The sequence below is a fragment of the Tauraco erythrolophus genome, chromosome 6 (genome assembly GCF_009769465.1).
Source record: "Tauraco erythrolophus isolate bTauEry1 chromosome 6, bTauEry1.pri, whole genome shotgun sequence".
Lineage (NCBI taxonomy): Eukaryota > Metazoa > Chordata > Aves > Musophagiformes > Musophagidae > Tauraco > Tauraco erythrolophus.
Genome location: NC_141470.1, coordinates 136,504 through 156,423, shown reverse-complemented (window position 1 = coordinate 156,423; position 19,920 = coordinate 136,504). Strand labels below are relative to the sequence as shown.

Sequence of the window (19,920 nt, the reverse complement as noted above, 5' to 3'; positions counted from 1 at the left end):
CACATGAAGCTAAAATGGATAGAGAACAACTTTTATTTTAGAAGAGGTATGGATTAGTTCAGATCTTAATTTAAGCTTCAAAAAATAATTGCTTTGTGCTTACACACCTTTGCATACTAAAACTAGAAATACTTTTAACTTCATTTCACCCTGTATTTCAGATCATTGCAGTCTACAAAATACTTCCAATCTGATATTTGACCCCCTCTATGTTAGGAAGGGAAAAGATTCTAAAGCTTAAAAGGAATCTCACATCTAATTTTGAAACATATTTTCCAATTATCAACAGGTTCTGAAAAACTGTTTTAAGAAAACACTAACAAAACTGGCATGCAGATTTTGAGCTAATAACCCTTTAAACAGATCATGAAAACCAAAAATAACCATTTTAAGAGTACTACCCTTCATATTACCAGTTTAAAATGGTAAAAATATTTCTCTCCTAGAACATAAAGGATCTCAGTGAAGAGAAGATAATGAAGAAGTGTCTCCCCAGCTCATGTTAATGAGCATTCAGGTAATGAAAGTCTATATAGTAAATTCGATTTTATCTACAGCTCCATAAAAATTACTTTTCTCAATCAAAGTTTCAAATTGAAGACACAATCTCTCAGTCAGGTCTTACTGTTAATGCAGTAAAGGTTTATGGGGTTTTTTTGTTCTGTTTTGGGGTGTTGTGTGTTCCCTCCCCCCTTCTTTCTATCACAAAAAGGATTATGTTCAACACAGCTTTTCACTGGGGTCTTTGATCTGTTCTCCTAGTGGAGAATTCTGTAACTGCAGCATCTCCACTCTAAACCAGAAGCACTGCTCAGCAAAGAACTTTCCTTTTCAAGTTCATTCCACTCATCTTGTTACATTTTACTTCTCAATCTCTACATTTTTTCCACTTCCTTCTCTCCCAACATACCAATTTGACCTAAACATTTTGACAAAGGGTTTCATAATCTATTACACATATGGCAAAACAATTTCTCCTAATTTTTAATTTATTTTATTCAAAGTTCTTCCCCATCACCCTATTGTTCAATTATTGTGGAGGAAGAGAGAAAACAGCTGCAATACTCCACCAGCATGGAAATTAGACTGTTCTAAAAACTTCAAAAAGTGAGGAGTTTGGGATAGAAATGCGTAAGAAATGAAGCAAGATTTTAGTCCTCCCAAGCAAACACAAGGATGGAGTCTTGTGACAGTAAGGAAACGGACTACAATTTACACGCGTCTTTTCTTCCAAATGAGGTATAGACTAACCTGTAAGCACCATAAAAATTTGGAAAACTGTGGATGCCCCATCCCTGGAAGTGTTCAAGGCCAGGCTGGATCAGGCTTTGAGCAACCTGGTGTAGTGGAGGGTGTCCCTGCCCATGGCAGGGGGGTTGGAACTAGATGATCTTGGAGGTCCCTTCCAACCCAAACCATTCTATGATTCTACGAAAATGTGGTTTGTGACAAAAAGTATATTACAGCTTTATTAATGACTTCCACACGATAGAACAGCAAAAGATCATTATTGTATTGCTGAAAAGTCAAACATTCAATCAGCACAATTTCTGTATATGTATCCTTCAGTCTTTAATAACACGCTCACTTCTATTTCCTCCATTTTATATGAAGCTGTATCAAGATTGTACAGAGAAATGTAGTTTCCTCTCTAGGACCTTCCTGCTTCATCATTTTTTGTGTCCCTTCATTGATGGTTGGGTTTTTTTATGGTATAAGAAACATATAAGGAACGAGGTAAAGAACTGAAAGGGCATCAGGCATATCATCAAAGGCAACTGAATCTTGCCCTGCAGAAACAAAATTTAGTCCTTTCTGTTACCGACAAAATACAGAGGCAAATCATTTAAAACCAGACTTTTCATATGAATATTAATAGCACATTCTTTCCATCTTGAATGTAGGAGTTGAAACTGATGTACAAGTTGAAGTATTAAAACTTACAATTGAAACTACAACAGTATTTAAAAGCCCAACTAAGACAAAAGCCCTAAAAGTATGGTGGTAGAAGAGTGGCACAACACAGCTGCATAGTCGTGCAGCCCCTTCGCACCCAATCACAAGGAAAAGCCTGCTGCATGGTGTCCATTTCACAGCAGGTTCAACAGCACTTTGCAGATGCAATTGGTTGGCCAAACAACTGAGTGGTACGCAAGGGGTAAGGAGCCAGAGAAAGGCAAACACTGCAAACACGATTAAGCAATGTTTCAAGACACAAAGGATCCTGTAACAGAAAGCATCTTTTGATTTGTTTAATCAAAATTAATAGTCCTGGAACAAACAAACCTGACACAGTGCGTACATACCAAGACAGACAAAGTGTCTGTCAAATACTCTACGAGTTAAGAAAAAATAACAGTACTAATATTTATTTTAACATGTCTACCACCAAAAAAAACTAAGAAGCTGCCCAGTGATTCAAGTAGATTTCTTCAGTATCCTACGGTTCGAATACTACAAAGCGTTCCTTAACTTTTCTTGGAGACACTAGCTCATAGGCATGATGTGTAAGTGGTAAGAAGCTTTTCTTATATCAGTATATGCATCAAATCTGAGAAATATTACACCGCAGAACCCTGTTTCCCCATTTAGCTGCATATTTGACAGCCCAACTAGATTTTCTACAATTGCAATTGAGCGAGTTTTTTTATCTTAACCAACCCGCAAATTCATTGCAAAATCATGTTTAAGATTATCCACGTTTATCTACTCAATTTCTAAAAGGGAAGAAGAAAAGCTATCAGGGTTCTTGTTGGAAGTGCTGACAGTTTAAGCCTTCACAGGATAAATACAGGAACTCCACAGATTTGGATATTATTTGGGGAAAATTTTAGAAAAAGTGGTAAATATTGAAAGGGAGGGAATACTTTCCTTTGTCTTTATATGCAATTAATAACAACTTTCATTTCCCTCTCTGAAGATAAGATAGTCTCTCAATTTTTAAGGATCTAATATGAACTTTCAGAAAAAGCAGTATTTAATTTTACACAGAAGCAGCAACAGAAGGCCTCAGAATTACAGCCCCACCCTTCTAAATTCTGATGAGAATTAACATCAGGTCATTTTGAAAGGAGAAATATTTTTCAAAAATGTTAGAAAAGAGCAGGAGGAGAAAGGCAAAGATACAGAACTTGACTGGGCAGGGCTAGAAGTCAGTCCTTCATCCTGATCTCTATAGTCCAGTTGTTATTACTTCCATCTTGGAACAGAACAGGATTTAAAGCAAAACATAAACAAGGAGCCCAAATGAACTGAGCATTATCTCTGATATATATGTACATACACAGAAATACTCCAAAATGATGTTCAGAGAACTCCACATTCATCTCAGTTCTCAATCTTTACATTAAGCCTAATTAATCTAATTTTAAGAATACAGGAAATTAATAATGCTAATGATTGTCTTCTGGGTCAGCTCATGTTCTATAATGCTCCATCTTCAACAGCCAGCAGAAGAGATCACACATCCTGGGTAAAGTATCATTCAAAATTCTATATTCAAACTAACTGATTGTAACGTGGTTTTCTATAACTCAGAGTAAGACACATCATGAACTGCAGTATTTCGTGGATATGATTCGTAAGGTGCAAAACATACAAAACAACATAATTCCGTCAGGTTAACTGAAAACCCACTAAACATCTAGAGTCATGTCCCAGTAGTCTGGTACGTCTCGGAAATAAATAGAGCAATTACTTTTCACTAGGAATGTAAGTAAGTGCATTATTCTGAAAGGTGAGCGAAAGCAAACTAGTTTTTGAGGCAATATGCTAAAAAACAGTCAGAAGATAAGCTATGTCATCCTACTCCGAAAGACAGAATCCCTACCAGTATTTTAGCCAATATGCCATCATCACTTGATTCCATGGTAACCACTGCTTTGTCTGTTTCAATTTCACACAGTGCATCTCCAGCATTCACTGTTTCACCTGCAAAACAGAACAGAACTTAAGAATACTTAGCCTAAACTTCCTTCCATATCTATTTAACCAAGGAAGACAGATATTTATCCATATAACGCATTCATTTTACATTCTTTAATATATTCTATAGCCAGTTGATCTCCCACTGTTATTTATGATATAGTATCTTTCATTTCCAAATAAAAACACTAAGATTCTGAGACACAAACTACTATAGCAGAACATTAACATATTCCAAATGCTGATGTTTACAGTAGGTTTTCCAAGAGGACGTACACACAAAATAAAATTTATTTCCGCAACACCATCACTCAGTAACACTGCTATGAATAAAATCCTGAGCCTTCCATATTCATTACTAACTGTAAGTCAAAGGAAGGTATTTAAAACTGTAATTTTTTAAGACAATGGTCACAGGCAAAAACATCTTAAAGTGTCATAGTTCTCTAGTTTGTATGTACAGTATCAAAGATATTAAAATAAAAACCTCAGGAACATTAACCTCACTGGAAGTCATGTATACAACCTTGTTTCGTCAATCTCCTATATAGTTTAAAAAGCTATTTCAGAAACATACTTCATGAAATAAAAATATGTACGAGTGTTAGAAATTGCTTTCGCTACGTTACACAAATCTATGATTAATTCTGAAGTATAATCTTCCTTTGTTTTTGCAGAACATCTATACCTGTTGATGCATGATAAAGATATTATTGATCTGGATTCTTTCAACAGACCAATACTGACTAGAAGGCCAACATTAAAATTGAAATTACATTGAAAAACTTTGAGGTAGTTTTCACCTCCAACAAAACATGATAACACTTTCCTCACAGAGCACTGAAAAGTAGGGACAATACATACAAGCCTAACGCATGACTACAACTTTTTATATTAAGTAAAATTTTAATATTTCCCCAGTACCAGAAATGCTGCAACATGATTATCTATCTAAGCATTTAATTTAATTCCTGATATCACACTCTGTTGTACTTACAAGCAATTTTAAGAAGAGTATTTCACAGCAGCATTCAAAAATCTCATGTGTGTTCCAGTATCCAAGGGCAATAGAAAGGATCAGTTATTTTAATTAGAGAGTTCAACATTTGTGAGAGCTCTTAATTGATGCCCTTTGATGTCAATTACAAATCCACTTTTCCAGTAGACAGAATTGGAAAGAACCCCTTTGCAGAGCCTATCTTTGCTCTTACGCTCTCTAACGAGAGCAGTATTTGCAACACAAGATGCCTGAAAGGCAACTCTGCAAGATTATATACAATGCCCTTCGAAAATCTTGGGTGGGGTGTGGGGTTTGGTTTTTTGTTTTGTTGTGGTTTTTTTTTTTTTTTAACAATTAAGTTCTTATATCTAGGCTGAGTGATTAGGGTCTGTACTGAAGTTGAGTTTCCCTCCAGGAAATCACATCCAACTGGCATTCAATGGCCTACGTTCTCTGTTCAGTTACTGACCGACAAGTATCCAGATCACAAGATACAAACTGCATTCCTGGATGGACTCTTTGCAAATCAAACCAAAGTTGGCTGGGCACCGCGACTGAGGCCCCTGGAGGTGACGTCTCAGAAGGTGGCAGTTACACACAGGAGGAAATCGTCAGTTACATTGCTTATTCTGTTTCCTGTCCACAATAACAAGAGGATTTCAGTCTCCTGGGCTGTCAATCATCTTTCATCAACATTAAATTAATACATAATACAAACTGTGTTTCTAAAAGCTTGTATTATTTTTATGAGAACAACTTTACTACCCCCAGGAATCAATATGAAACTGCATTAACAATAGGAAGGAAATATTAAAGCTGTTAATTAAATTCGGCATTTTTCCTTCTGCAGCACTGAAATCATCTGTCCATCCTGTGAAAGCATAAAATGAAAACATTTGATATTTACACAAAGAGCAGAAAAATTATCAAAATAGTATTTTACTGACCCCTACTTATTATACAGTGTGAAAAACGTTTCACATGCATTTGTCAGCTTTCTTCTGTCAATTGCTTTAAAATATTTATTTTCTTGGATATGAGATTATCAAACATTTATATTCAGTAATGCCACTACATTTGGATTGCCAGCTCACTGAAGGATTACGTATAGTTTTGAGTATCCTTTGAGGACAAAAAGAATATAAGCAATAAATCACTTTTATTTTTTCTTCAAAATTTATCTTGACATTTTTTACTGTTTATGGTTTTTATTTTTCAGACTGTCAGAGGAAAAAAATCCATGATAATTATGTTCACACATGTGCCAAATAAGACAATATACTATTGTCATGGTTTTAGGCCGAACCAGCAACTAAACTCCACACAGCCAGTCTCTCACTCCAGTAAAGTGGAGAGGAGAAAAATATAATAAAAGGACTGAGGGTCGAGACAAGAACAGAGGGAGCACCCACCAACCATGGTCCCAGTCAAAACAGACTCGGCTTTCTTAAAGAAAAACAATTTATTAACAGTTATTTAAAAGAATAAAGACAAACAAAACCAGTTACTTAAGAGGATAAAAAGAAAACAAGGCCAGATCTTAAAACAACACCTCTCCACCCCCCCTTCCTTTTCTTCCCGGCTCTACCTCCTCCCCGCAGCAGCGCAGGAGGACAGGGAATGGGGGAGTGCAGGTCAGTTCATTCCATGCTCTTACTGCTGCTTCTTTCTTAAAGGAGAAGGAGTCTTTACACCATTTTCCCGTGCTCCAGTGGATCCCCTACTCACAAGGAAAAATCCACAGACTTCTCCAGCGTGAGTCCTACCTGCAGGATGCAATCCTTCCCCATCGGATTGCTCCGGTGCAGGCTTTACCACAGTCTCAGATTCTTAGGGAGGTGTTGCCACTCGCTCCAGCGTGGGTCATCACACAGACTCTAAATGCATCTCTACCTGTGCCCATGCTTCACAACTGTCCTCAGGCTCAGGCATCTCCTCTGAACAAAACACCTCCCCACCAACGGAGGTCGTCCCACGGACTCTAGATGCATACCGTACTCAGGCCCAGGCATCTTTTCTCACACGTGGGTTCTCCACGGGCTGCGAGTGGATCTCTGCTCCACCGAGACCGCCATGGCTGCAAGGGGGCTGCTTGCTGTCTCGCCACCGGTTGCAGGGGAAACTCGGCTCCGGCACACCTCAGTCCCGTTCCACCTTCACTGACCTGGTATCGGTGTAGCCGTATCTCTCAGATCTCTGTCCTCTCTGGGTCAACTCGGCCCGGTGGGCACCCCAGGAGCAGGGTGCTCCCTGAGTTCCCCAAGCGGCTCCGCCATGGCCATCCTCAGCGGGTGGCGCCGGACCGGCGCGGGCCACCGCCTGGCCAGGCGCCGGGGAGCGGGGGCAGCGCCCTCCTCCCCTCTCCTCATTCCTGGGCAAAAGGCACACCTTTCTGGTTCCTTTGTCCCAACGTAAATCGGGCAATTCGCAGAGGCGCCGACTGGCTCAAACCCCGAGGGGGATGGGAGTCCAATCTGGTGGCCAGCTCCTGCAACCAGAACCTCCCCCCCACATCAAACCATGACATCTACATTCAGTTTTGGTCTTGTTTCTAAATAGAAAGTAGAGTAATAAAAATCCTAAACCAGTTTTCTCTCAAAGTCCAACCATCAATTAAGATATAATTCAATTAAAACAGGTATGGAGATTTTTTTTCCCTTTTGTGTTGGTGCAGAAGCATAGTGGAAAGACTGAGAAAAAGCAGTGTATATGTGTTGCATCCTAAGACCTTCTAATGTGGAAAACTGATTCATTCACGTTGAATTCAACTCTCTTACTTTCTCTTGCAATTCTGAATGCTATACTTATTGTAAAACAGACTACTGTTGGCTTTTAATGTCGTACAGTTATTGACAACTAATGAATAGAAAAAGGACTTTTCCTCTACATAATCTCGACTTGATCTAACTGAAACTTCAAGAACATTGGTGTAATTACTTTTTACAGACAGACTGCCATATTGTTCCTAGTAAATTCCGCAGAAATTCTTACTAGAAATTTCACAAGCAAAAGGTCCTGTCCGCTACTGGAGCGACAAGTCACCTTCCAGCTACCTCTCAAAATGTATTCAAAATGTATAAAAGCCAAGTACTCCACAGTAACACAACGATGGAGGCTCTATCAACACTTAGATGCTGGGTAAGTCAAAGGAAACAGCTAATCTAGACAGAATAGTCAAAATACACATTTAACCCCAAAAATTGTGTCAAAGGAAATCTCTAAGAGATTTCTGTTCTCCAGATGAGTTCATCTCTAACAAATCTGTGTCTGAGAATAAGATATATCCTTACAGTTATCAAAAACTCTGCAATGCATCCTATAGCAACGGACAACTGCCACCTGGAATCCAAAACTACAGTCAAAATCCAGTAAATGGACAGGGGAAAGGGTAGGAGGAGAGGGAAGAATGGTCTCCTGACAGAACAGGGACTGCCAATTCTTCTACGGATCATTTTTCATTTACATACAACCTATGTGAAGACAAAACATACACAGACTGTTTATCTAGCTGCTCCAACATATTTTAATAGAAGTACATTACTTTTCAGTTGTCAGAGTGCAGAGAATCTAAAATAACCAAGGTTGTTGAGGCTTTTTTGGGAGGAGTAGTTTAGTTTATGTTGTTGGCTTTTTTTGAAAGATTTCCCCCTTTGGAATTTGGGTTACAAAAGTAATTTAAATTTTCTATCAGTTTTAATTGTAGACTATAATTCAAATATTAATAAAAGTAAGCCCTGAATAGCAACTATAAAAATACTGTATCTCTCATGTTATTTCGTAACACAGCAGAATAATGAAACAGAGACCTTCGACCAAAGCCGAAGGTTCTCAAACTTCCAAAGTTACTGATCAGCACGACAACACTGGGAGTTAAAAAACGATGTACACACTCACACCCTGGAAAAGGCTAAAGGAAATTTTTTCAAAAATACGATGAATGCAACCTTTTGGAAGACAACTACAGGAAAAATGTTTCAAGAACCAAAAACTGTAAAGTGAGGATTGTTCAAGAAGACAGGAGCCATATACCAAACACTTTGCTTCAAAATACTAAAGTACAACCAGAAAGAAAGATCTTACTCTTACAACCAATTGAGAAGAGGGCTACAAAAACATCAGAGGGCTGTAACACCTCTCCTATGAGGAAATGCCAAGAGAGCTAGGGTTGCTCAGCCTGGAGAAGTGTCTTGGTTTCAGCTGGGACACAGTTAGTTTTCTTTTTAGTAGCTGGAATAACACTGTGGTTTTGATTAGTATGGGATTTTTAATGGGAAGAATATTGATAGCACACTGATGTTTATAGTTGGTGCTGAGACATCACAGACTTTTCAGCTTCCTGTGTTTTGCCAGCACGCAGGACAAAACAGGCTCAGAGGGTACATAGCCAGAACAAAGGACCCACGGCTTCTAGCTTATGATTTGAACTTAGATTTAGGATTGAGGGCCAGATTGGCCAATGAAATATTCCATACTGTGCAATATCATGCTTAGTATATAGATGAGAGTTGCCCAGAAGTTTGATCTCTCTATTGGACTCTCAGAGTTCTATTTTTCTCTCACTCTTTTTTCAGGCCTCTCCCTCTCCCAGGATTGTGGTTTTGGGATCGCTTGACGGGACAGGACGGGCACTGCTCACCAGGTGGCGAGCAATTACACTGTGCATCATTTGACTGTATATATTATTCTACTTTTTAATTATTATTGATTTTATTTCAATTATTAAATTGTTTCTATTTCAACCCACGAGTCTCCTTCCCTTCAATTCTCCTTCCCATTCCCCGCCGTGGGGTACAGTGAGTGAGCAGCTGCGTGTTTAGTTGCTGGTCAGGTTAAACCACAGCATGAAGAGAAGGCTCCAGGGAGACCTTATTGCAGCCTTTCAGTATTTAAAAGGGGCTTAAAAGAAAGATGAGGACAAACTTTCTAGCAGGGCCTATAGTGATAGGACAAGGGGTAACGGTTTTAAACTAAAAGAGGGTAGATTTAGACTAGATATAAGGAGAAATTTTTTACGAGGGTGGTGAAACGCTGCAACAAGTTGTCCAGAGAGGTGGTGGATGCCCCATCCCTGGAAACTTTCAAGGTCAGGTTGGACGGGGCTCTGAGAAGCTTGATCTAGTTGAAGATGTCCCTCCTTACTGCCAGGGGGTTGGACTAGATGGCCTTTGAAGGTCTCTTCCAATCCAAACTATTCTGTGATAGAGCTGATGAATTACAACAAATGTGTCCATAGAAAATGCTATCTTACCTTCCTTTTTTAACCATTTCACAATGTTTCCTTCTTCCATTGTAGGAGAAAGTGCAGGCATGAGAACTTTAATACCAGGCGTACCTGTAAAACAAGCATATGATTATCTAGACTAAATACTTCTTCAGTATAATTATTTTCTGTTAACTGCTTAACAGAAATGAAACTAAAAGGGCATGAATCTGACAGAGTCGAGCAAAAGATTTACTATGATGCTCATTTTTTAAGCTTACAAACAAGGATGCACTCCCAAGAACACCATGGAAAACAAGGCACTTTAAGCAAAACCTTGGTTACAATGCTGTGTCACAGCCTCTCATTTACTCCAGGACAAAAGTGAACGAGATGAGTCTCCAAGACTTGTCCTCTCATTTCCCACTTGCTTGGCGGGAAAGGAAGTCTGAACATTAGACTTGTCTGATGTAAGCAATCCCAGAGGAGATAACAAACACACATCACCTGCACATCTGTCTCAGTCCTCAAGAGAGGCCAAAACATTTGCAACCACAAGAAATTGGGGGAGAGGTACTGATATGTTCCCTGCTGATGAGTCATAATGTGCTACAGAGGATAGTATAACTCCACCCACAAATTCCTCAGTGGTATTTACGATAGTTTTTCTTCCCAGTTATGCAATATGTCAGCAGTATGATTAGGAACGTATGACCAGAGAACCAGGCAGGCAGGTATCTTCTCTTCTGTCTCAGAGTACTTAGCCATCCTCGGGGTTCTAGTCATGGGTATGCAAGTGTGAAGACACTGTGGGGTGTAAATGTGCAAGACATACCTAGCCAAGTGTTAGAATCCTTTCTGACTCTTAACCAAAGGCGAGATACTCATATCTTGACCATGACCTCTGTCTTAGTGCAACAGTAAGAGCACACCAAGGCAAAGCGTGTAATCCCATTTTTAAATTTTTAGCTTTTAAACCAATAAAGCCTCCCTGATCCTAGTACTCCATATACTGATGATCCACCTGTTTCACAATAAAATTTTCCAATGTTTATTTATCCTTTCTACATCTACTTTGCAGATTGAAATTGCCTAATTTCAAGTTTCAGTGACTGGATCTCATGTTTCTGTTAAAAAGCTTGAAAGATTTCTCATTACAGAGATCCTTCTCACAGCTAAGTGTCTATTTACAGAGACTAGGTAAATTCTTAGCCATTTCTTTCCTTTAGTAAGCCAAATAAAAAGTCCAATGTATTTAGGCAACACAACACCACAATCTCTGGTCCTGCAACACTAGACACGGCCAGCTAGCAGATCGCTTCAGTCTGCCAACTGATTGAATCTGCTTAGTAAACCCATGCACAGAGAGAAGTGGCAATGTGCAGCAGCAAGCTACACGCCATGTAAGTGGGATTCTTATGCGGACAGGGCTCACAACTCAGCACATTCCTTGGCTTCATAGCACACTGCATCTCTTGTAATTTGATCCAGAGTATCAAAGTAGTATTCTGACAAGGCAGGGACTGTGAGAATGTAGAACCGCCCACTGTAGGAGATCAGGTTCGAGACCATCTAAAGAACCTGAAGGTGGACAAGTCCATGGGACCAGATAAGGTACATCTGCGGGTCCTGAGGGAATTGGCAGATGTAGTTGCTAAGTCACTATCCATCATATTTCAGAAGACATGGCAATCTGGTGAAGTTCCCACTGACTGGAAAAGGGGAAACATAGGCCCCATTTTTAAAAAAGGAAAAACAGAAGACTCAGGGAACTACAGGCCAGTCAGTCTCACCTCTGTGCCTGGCAAGATCATGGAGCAGATCCTCCTGGCGACTATGCTAATGCACACAGAAAACAAGGAGGTGATTGGTGACAGTCAGCATGGCTTCACTAAGGGCAAATCCTGCCTGACTAACTTGGTGGCCTTCTATGATGAGGTTACAGCATTGATGGATAGGGAAAGAGCAACAGACATCTGTTGCGGACTACTGGTGTCTCAATCTTCGGGGATCACAACCCAGAAGGTTGTTGTGATCTTCCTCGTATATCAGAAGGCTTTGTCACACTCACTCCAAAGGTCCTTGTCACAACTAAAGGCTTCCAACAGAGAGCTTCAAGATGCTGCTCTCCAGGGGCTCCTATCACTCCAAACTCCAGGAGGGAAATGCCCCACTCCCTCTTGGGAGTGCCCCACCTTTATTCATCCATGAGTCACGTGGTTTCCGGCTGACCAACGTGACTCACAGCACCTGTCCTAACGAGGCACAGGTGCTTTCTATTGTAGTAGCCAGGAACTCCCCCAACAATTCCCCCTTTCTTTTTTGAAAAAATACCTAATAGCATTTAGGGCTTTCTAATGTTCCAGTTCCATTTTTCATTGCCATTTGTCAGGTGCCTTGGAACAAAACCGTGGGGGAGTCGTTCTTATGTTTTCCTGTCATACCACGTCGGTGGTGGATATATCCACTGTTCTGATGAGGTTGGATACATCCACCCTGGTTGTTCTGGCTGCTTAACCTGCGGCTGCCGCAACATTCCTTCAGGGGTCTTTTCCGGATTAGTTTGCGGTTGTTGCAGTGTTCCCGCAAAGGGCTTGCCTGGAGTATAAGACATCTGTGCATACTTTCTCTTTCTGCTGCTCCTCGGCCGGCCATTGGATTTGCAGTTTTTTGCGAGATGACCTATTCTCCCGCACTTATAACACTTCAGTTTCTTATTATCTGAGGCCATCAAGGTGGTGGCTAGCGCGGTCATTTCATGTTCCACGGACCCGACCTTAGCACATGCAATGACCATCTCCTCTAGGGAGGGGTCCCCTGGGAGTACTTCAATAGCTCTTCGGCAGTCAGCGTTGGCGTTATCCCTTGCGAGTTGTTTTGTCAACAGGGCCCGTAGATTGCCGTCATAAACTTGTTTTTCTATAGCCCCTTGCAATCTTTCTACAAATTGTAAGAAAGGCTCCTTGATTCCTTGTTTAATTGTGGAATACTTCGCTTGGGGTTTCGCCATTTCTGTGGTCCGCATGAGGGCCTGCATTCCTATTTGTTTGATCTGCCCAAGAATTTGGGGATGCCATTGGGCCTGTACCGCCGGATTACTAAATACCTGACCCGTTCCCATCAGGACATCTGCACCTACGGCATAACATGGGTCACCTTGGGGTAACTGTATATTTTGTAGTGCCTGACGGTCAGCCAACTGCCTCCATGTGCTCATAAAAATGGAGCGTTGTACCGGCTGGAACATAATCTGAGCTAGATGTTGAAAGTCATACGGCACCAATATTTCCAAGTTTAGTAATCGTAATAATTGTGTTACTGCTGGGGAGTTTGGCCCATACTGTGCTACCGCTTTTTGTATGTCTCGTACGACTTTCCATGACCAGCCCAGGTATTGATTGGGCTGGTTAGAACCCGGGAGGGTCAATTCCACAGGGAATACATTTGGCCTTTCCCCTATTTCCATCATGGATAATTTTTCGTTATTGACTGGCAGCCCCAAGACTTGAGCCAAGTCCCAATCCCCAGCCTCTATTGCTTTCATTTTTATTTCGTTCCAAAAACGGACCGGGTCACGGCGTTGAACTGTCACTGTAGGGGTTCCCAAGGGGTTTGGATTTAATAAACAGACAGATTCTAGTGACTTTTCCCTCGGTGATAACTCCTCAGCTGGGCTGTCACTTGTTTTGGAGATTTCTTTTGCTACAGGGGGGGTCATAGCCTGATGCAGTATCTCCACTACAGCTGCTAGCTGCTGAGATACTCCTTGGAGCATTGTTACGGCCTGGCGCACTAGTGCTGGCTGCGCCAAATGTACCTGGGCCGGATAACCAGATACCGCGGGATATGAAGTTGCCAAGGGTGGGGCCAATTGCTCAAATGGCGGAGCCGTAGGCATAACGCATCCTGAGGAGGAAGGGGGGGTTGCTGGGGCAAAGGGTGGGGGACGCTCCACTATTTCCTGCAGGGTGGGGTAGAGTCCCTGCATAGTCCCCGCAACTTTATTGATCTCTGTGAACAGCGAGGATACGTCTAACTCGCTGTCCACGCTGTCTGGGGTTAGTCTTCCTTCAGATAGTTCGTTGTTCCCTTCATACCCCTCGCTTGCAGATACATAATCTGTTGATTCCTCTTCCTCCTCTTCTGCTGACTCCTTTTGAATTATATTATCTAGGGCCTCCCATGTACGCAGCAGGTCGGTCCGGCCCTTTTGCTTAACCACAGCTTCATAGAGTAACTTATCCCCCAACCTTTTCCAAAGTTCTAGGTTAAAGGTAAAGGTGAGGTTGACTAGATCTTCATGTCCCGCTGCCCAGTTGAGTAGGTAATATAAATCCTCATTACTTATACTGAGCCCCGCAGCCATTCCTGCAGATTTGAGAAAGGTGAAGGTCTGGCTTTCCTTTACAAAATTCTGACCCATGTTCACTCCCAGTGGCTCACCTTGTTCCAGGTGTCTAAGTCAGAACTGGTCAGTCCGCAGCTCCTGCCGCTCTCAAGCTTCGTTCTGCAGTCCCAGTGGTTCCTGTTCCGACGAATCACGTCGGGGTCACCAATTGTTGCGGACTACTGGTGTCTCAATCTTCGGGGATCACAACCCAGAAGGTTGTTGTGATCTTCCTCGTATATCAGAAGGCTTTGTCACACTCACTCCAAAGGTCCTTGTCACAACTAAAGGCTTCCAACAGAGAGCTTCAAGATGCTGCTCTCCAGGGGCTCCTATCACTCCAAACTCCAGGAGGGAAATGCCCCACTCCCTCTTGGGAGTGCCCCACCTTTATTCATCCATGAGTCACGTGGTTTCCGGCTGACCAACGTGACTCACAGCACCTGTCCTAACGAGGCACAGGTGCTTTCTATTGTAGTAGCCAGGAACTCCCCCAACAGACATCGTCTACCTGGACTTATCCAAAGCATTTGATACTGTCCCACATGACATCCTTGTTTCTAAACAGTAAAGACATGGTTTTGATGGATGGACCACTCAGTGGATAAGGAATTGGCTGGATGGTCGCAATCAAAGAGTTGTGGTCAACAGTTCAATGTCCACGTGGAGGCCTGTGACGAGTGGTGTTCCTCAGGGATCGGTACTGGGGCCAGTGCCATTTAACATCTTTGTTGGTGACATGGAAAGTGGGATCGAGTGCACCCTCAGCAAGTTTGCAGATGACACCAAGTTGTGTGGTGTTGTGGACACGCTGGAGGGAAGGGATGCCATTCAGAGGGACATTGACAGGCTGGAGAGGTGGGCCTGTGAGAACCTCATGAAGTTCAACAAGGCCAAGTGCAAGGTCCTGCACGTGGGTCGGGGCAATCCCAAGCACAAGTACAGGCTGGGCGGAAAATGGATTGAGAGCAGCCCTGAGGAAAAGGACTTGGGAGTGCTGGCTGATGAGAAGCTCAACATGAGCCAGCAATGTGCGCTGGCAGCCCAGAAAGCCAACCGTATCCTGGGCTGCATTAAAAGAAGCGTGGCCAGCAGGTCAAGGGAAGTAATTCTGCCCCTCTACTCTGCTCTCATGAGACCCCACCTAGAATACTGTGTTCAGCTCCGGAGTCCCCAGCACAAGAAGGACATAGAGCTGCTGAAGCGGGTCCAGAGGAGGGCCGCGAAGATGATCCAAGGGCTGGAGCACCTCTGCTATGAAGACAGGCTGAGAGAGTTGGGTTGTTCAGCCTAGAGAAGAGAAGGCTCTGGGGTGATCTTATAGCAGCCTTCCAGTACTTAAAGGGGGCCTACAGGAAAGCTGGAGAGGGACTTTTTACAAGGGCATGTAGTGACAGGACAAGGGGTGATGGCTTTAAACTGAAAAAGGGAAGATTTAGATTAGATATAAGGAAGAAATTTTTCACTCAGAAGGTGGTGAGGCAGTGGAACAGGTTGCCCAGAGAAGTCGTGGCTGCCCCATCCCTGGAAGTGTTCAAGGCCAGGTTGGATCAGACTTTGGGCAACCTGGTGTAGTGGAGGGTTTCCCTGCCCATGGCAGGGGGGTTGGAACTACATGATCTTTGAGGTCCCTTTCAATTCTAACCATTGTATGATTCTATGACATACAGCTTGTAACACAAGAGATACTAACTTTCTGAACTTTTAAGGATAATTATGAGGCCAAATAAATATATATATTTTGGATACTATTTTGTAAGAGTAGTTTTTCAGCACCTGACTGATTTTTGAGGCTCTTTCCTGAACTGAATCTGTATTCAGCTAGAGAAATAGACAAGTAGCAAGTATATTGTATACAATGGCAAGAATCAATTCTGCTTCATATTCCCTTTTCTCTAATACTCAAGCATTAAGGCTTATTATCATTCAGTAGGAAGCAACACCACATTTCTCCCAGTTGCTGTACTGCTTAAAGCAAGCAGGAACTTAGGAGCTTATGAAACTTCTGAACTGCCTGTCACTATCCATTAATGTTACTGCTATCAACAGTAACTGTGTTATTACATATCAATTATCTGAAAGAAAAAGGGAAGAACACTTAAAAAAAACTTCACATAAACAGTAGCTGCTATTTTAAAGAAAACCCTCTGTGTAACCAAGAGACTTTGTTCTTGGTGACACGTTTTAAGACTCAAGTTGCCTTTAGGCACAACATTTCTGCCTCCTTCCTTCTCTATGAAGAGATTCAATGCATATTTAGGCTGCGTATCAAACAGACTGAAGAGCAGGGCTTTAAGAGAAGAGCAGACCAGTAGACTTCTATAATATCCTATTAACTACAGTCTGAGAATCCCATTGACAGTGAATTTTGTACTTAAACTTATTCAGCATAACACAGGTTCATTGCCTCTTTCTGACCTCCTTTGATATGAAAACAGCTACAGCACTGTCAAACAAAAAAGCCTGCAATGAACTGAAGACAAATGCTTTAGTGTGTCCCACGGGAGAGATATTTCATAACTTCCTAAGCCATGCTCTGTAGTCAACAGAGAAACAAAAGATTTACTCCAACCTGATATCAAGGATAAGATTAAGAAACATGAAAAACAAAGAAAAATTGACATACCTCTAACAAAGGTTCGTTCTATTTTTCTTCCTTCCTTGTAACCAACAAACTAGGAATTCAATTCTGAATTAATCATTTTGACTATGTAAAACAACTTTCTCCCTCCTCTAGCACCACCACAGAGAGGGACAGAAACACATAGAGAAGCAAAAAACTAAAGTGACACAAAAAAACTAGATCTGCATGCAAAAGACAAAGCAAAGACAATACTACAAATCGTGTCGTTTTCAGAAAAAGGAAAGTGGAGAAATAAAACTAATGGTTAAATAAAACTGACGTAAATTTAAATTCCTAAACTAGGAACCAAGAGTGAGTTTTATGTCCAAAAGAGCTGTGTTTACCAGAGAAGTTACGACTTTCCTCTTTGATTTCACTTTAGAGGCTACAATAAACATTCAAGAAAAACAGTGTCACTGAGACATGCACCACCTTGAAAAGCAATAAGGAATATTAAGAAGGTTAAAAGAAACAAGTCAAGGAGGAAAGCCTGAACAAGTTAAGGTGTGATATATTCACCTTAATACATAAAAGCTTAGCATAAGGAAGAAAAAAAAAATTCACTCACTTCCATATCCAAAATTAATAATTCAACTCCAGCTATATATTTGTCCCAATCCGATGTCTGAGAATTTAAATGCCCCAATCTGAAGTCAGGGAAGGTTTCTGTATGATCCCAAGAACAAGATCAAATGCCGTATAACAGAAACAGCTTTTATTATCAAAAGTAAAAAATAATAGTGATAGGACAGAGTAGAAGGAAAAGGCAGAAAGCATCAAGCATTGGAGACAGAGCTGCAAGGAAAGTCACCACCATGGACCCACAGTGTCCTCTAGGTCCAAAGTTTTCAGTGTTCTGATGCTGGGTGATGGCATAAGAGAGCGAAATAAGAGAGAGGGGCTTTGTCTCAACTATCCTTTTAACCCTGCAGTTTCTGATAATTTCCATGGCGATGGCAGTCTCTGCATTCCTGCACTCGAACACGACTCCAGCCAACCCCAGACCTGCTCACCACACGACTGCTGCATGATTCAACAGTGCACCACGGTGCAAAAGGTGTTCTTCACAAGCCGGACGTTTCCGTAACCTTGTGACCTTCAGGAAGCAGTTAGAGACAAACTCCACGGCTCAGGCTCTTGCACAGGCAATCTTTGAGACAAATGTTCAAACATCCAGTCTCTCACAATATTAAATAAGCCTTTCTCACTGTAAAGATATTAAGTACTGCAATGGTTTGCCTGGGAGGACTGTAGACAAGAGATCTAATGCAGAGGTAGCTAATCCTGCATTAGACAAAGCGACAGACATATATTATTCTATGAAGAGGGATGAAAATGTTTTCGAATAGAATTTGGAAAAAAAGCCCACATTTGTTTCACACCTTCCCTATATCATACACAGCAAGTTTTGCAAAGGAAAAGATTTTCATACTGCAGAGCAGCAAAGACAAGCAGTTCTGGAAAGAAGGGCATACTGAGATCCAAACTACAATGATTAACAAGTCTCTAAACTACTGCTGAGTTTTACTGTAAAAGGCATATAGTTTTATTACACAAGGTTAACAAGAGCTCACTTTATAAGAGCACTTAAAAAAAGAGTTCAGGTATTTTATGCCCTGTATCACACCAGTACCTAAACAATAATCAGCTGCACTGTTATTAAGCGCTTTACAAGTTGTAACTAACAGATCAACTATGTAAATTAAAAATCACATTTCATTCGGACATCCAAAACTTTTCCCTCATCTCTTGGAGACAGAGGAAAACATGGAAGGTAAGTAGATGATCTGTCTGGTAATTCTGTAACAACAAACTCCTGAGAAGACAAAAAATATCTTGAAAGGCTATTGCCATAACCCCATAGGTCGACTTCTGTGGAGCAGTGTGTGCTAGACATGCAGTTAATAAAAATTATTTTGAAATTGACTTTAAAAAATACATAATATATAGATTCCATACCCTTCTCCAGCTACTTGAAACATTACTTCTAGAATAAAAAGATGACAGAAAAGTGATGGAATCTCTAAACATGGAAGAAAAAACCAAACCCAATAACTTTCTCTTTAAGTACTTAACTATACTCGGATCTAGAAAACACTCAGCTATTTTCAATTGTAAGCACTTTTTTTTTCCCCTCATCCACAACAAAATATTTACATATTTGAAGGCCTAATCTCCCATCAATGTTTTCCTCTGTAGACTCAGATTCCTTCATTTTTTTTCCCCTCAGTGATCCCATTTTCTAGACTTTTAACAATTCTCACGTCTCTCCGAATCCTCTCCCATCAGCCCATACCCTTCCTGATGTATTTCCAGTGCACCCAGAGCCCAAACCGAACAGCATCCTGCCAGACTAACCTACCTTCGCCACCTCTCATCCGTATCCGCTTCCCGGTCGGTCATCGCTGCTCCTGTCAGCCCCCCACCGGCCCCGCTCGGCCTTTCCGCCCTGCGAACCCAATCGATGACACCGGGCACCACCTGCCCTCCACCCTGCACAGCCTCTGCTTCTCCCCCAGCACCACGCACCCTCATCTCACCCTCAGCACCGCAGCTCCTCCACACAGTTCTCCCTGCCGCAGGCACCCGGCAGGTGCCTGCCGAAGGGCGCAGGATGCGGCCCGTCACTCACCCCGCAGCTCCCAGGTCTCGTGCAGACGCCTCCAGCCTCCTCCAGCGGGGAAACACGCGCCCGGAGCCGCCCGTCCCCTCAGCAGCAGCTTCGCCACCCCGCTGCCGCCGCGGCTCAGCCACACGGCCGCCGCCATCTTGCCGCTCCGCTGTGC

General features: G+C 41.9%; 1 protein-coding gene across 2 annotated transcripts in view; it reads right to left on the bottom strand.

Annotated features, from left to right (window-relative positions):
- Positions 1-19,908, bottom strand: part of PDHX (pyruvate dehydrogenase complex component X) — a 66,897-nt gene extending 46,989 nt beyond the window's left edge. The window contains exons 1-3 of one of the 2 annotated variants that reach the window (XM_086613141.1): positions 19,767-19,908; positions 10,173-10,256; positions 3,830-3,930 (exon numbers count right to left, since the gene is read on the bottom strand). In XM_086613141.1, coding sequence (XP_086469267.1) covers positions 3,830-3,930; positions 10,173-10,256; positions 19,767-19,902 — 321 coding nt within the window. In that variant the 5' untranslated portion in view covers positions 19,903-19,908. Of the gene's footprint in view, positions 1-3,829; positions 3,931-10,172; positions 10,257-10,782; positions 10,876-19,766 lie in introns of those variants that run through there. The other variant, XM_086613142.1, reaches the window with a different exon arrangement.
- Between the last annotated feature and the right edge of the window lie 12 nt (positions 19,909-19,920).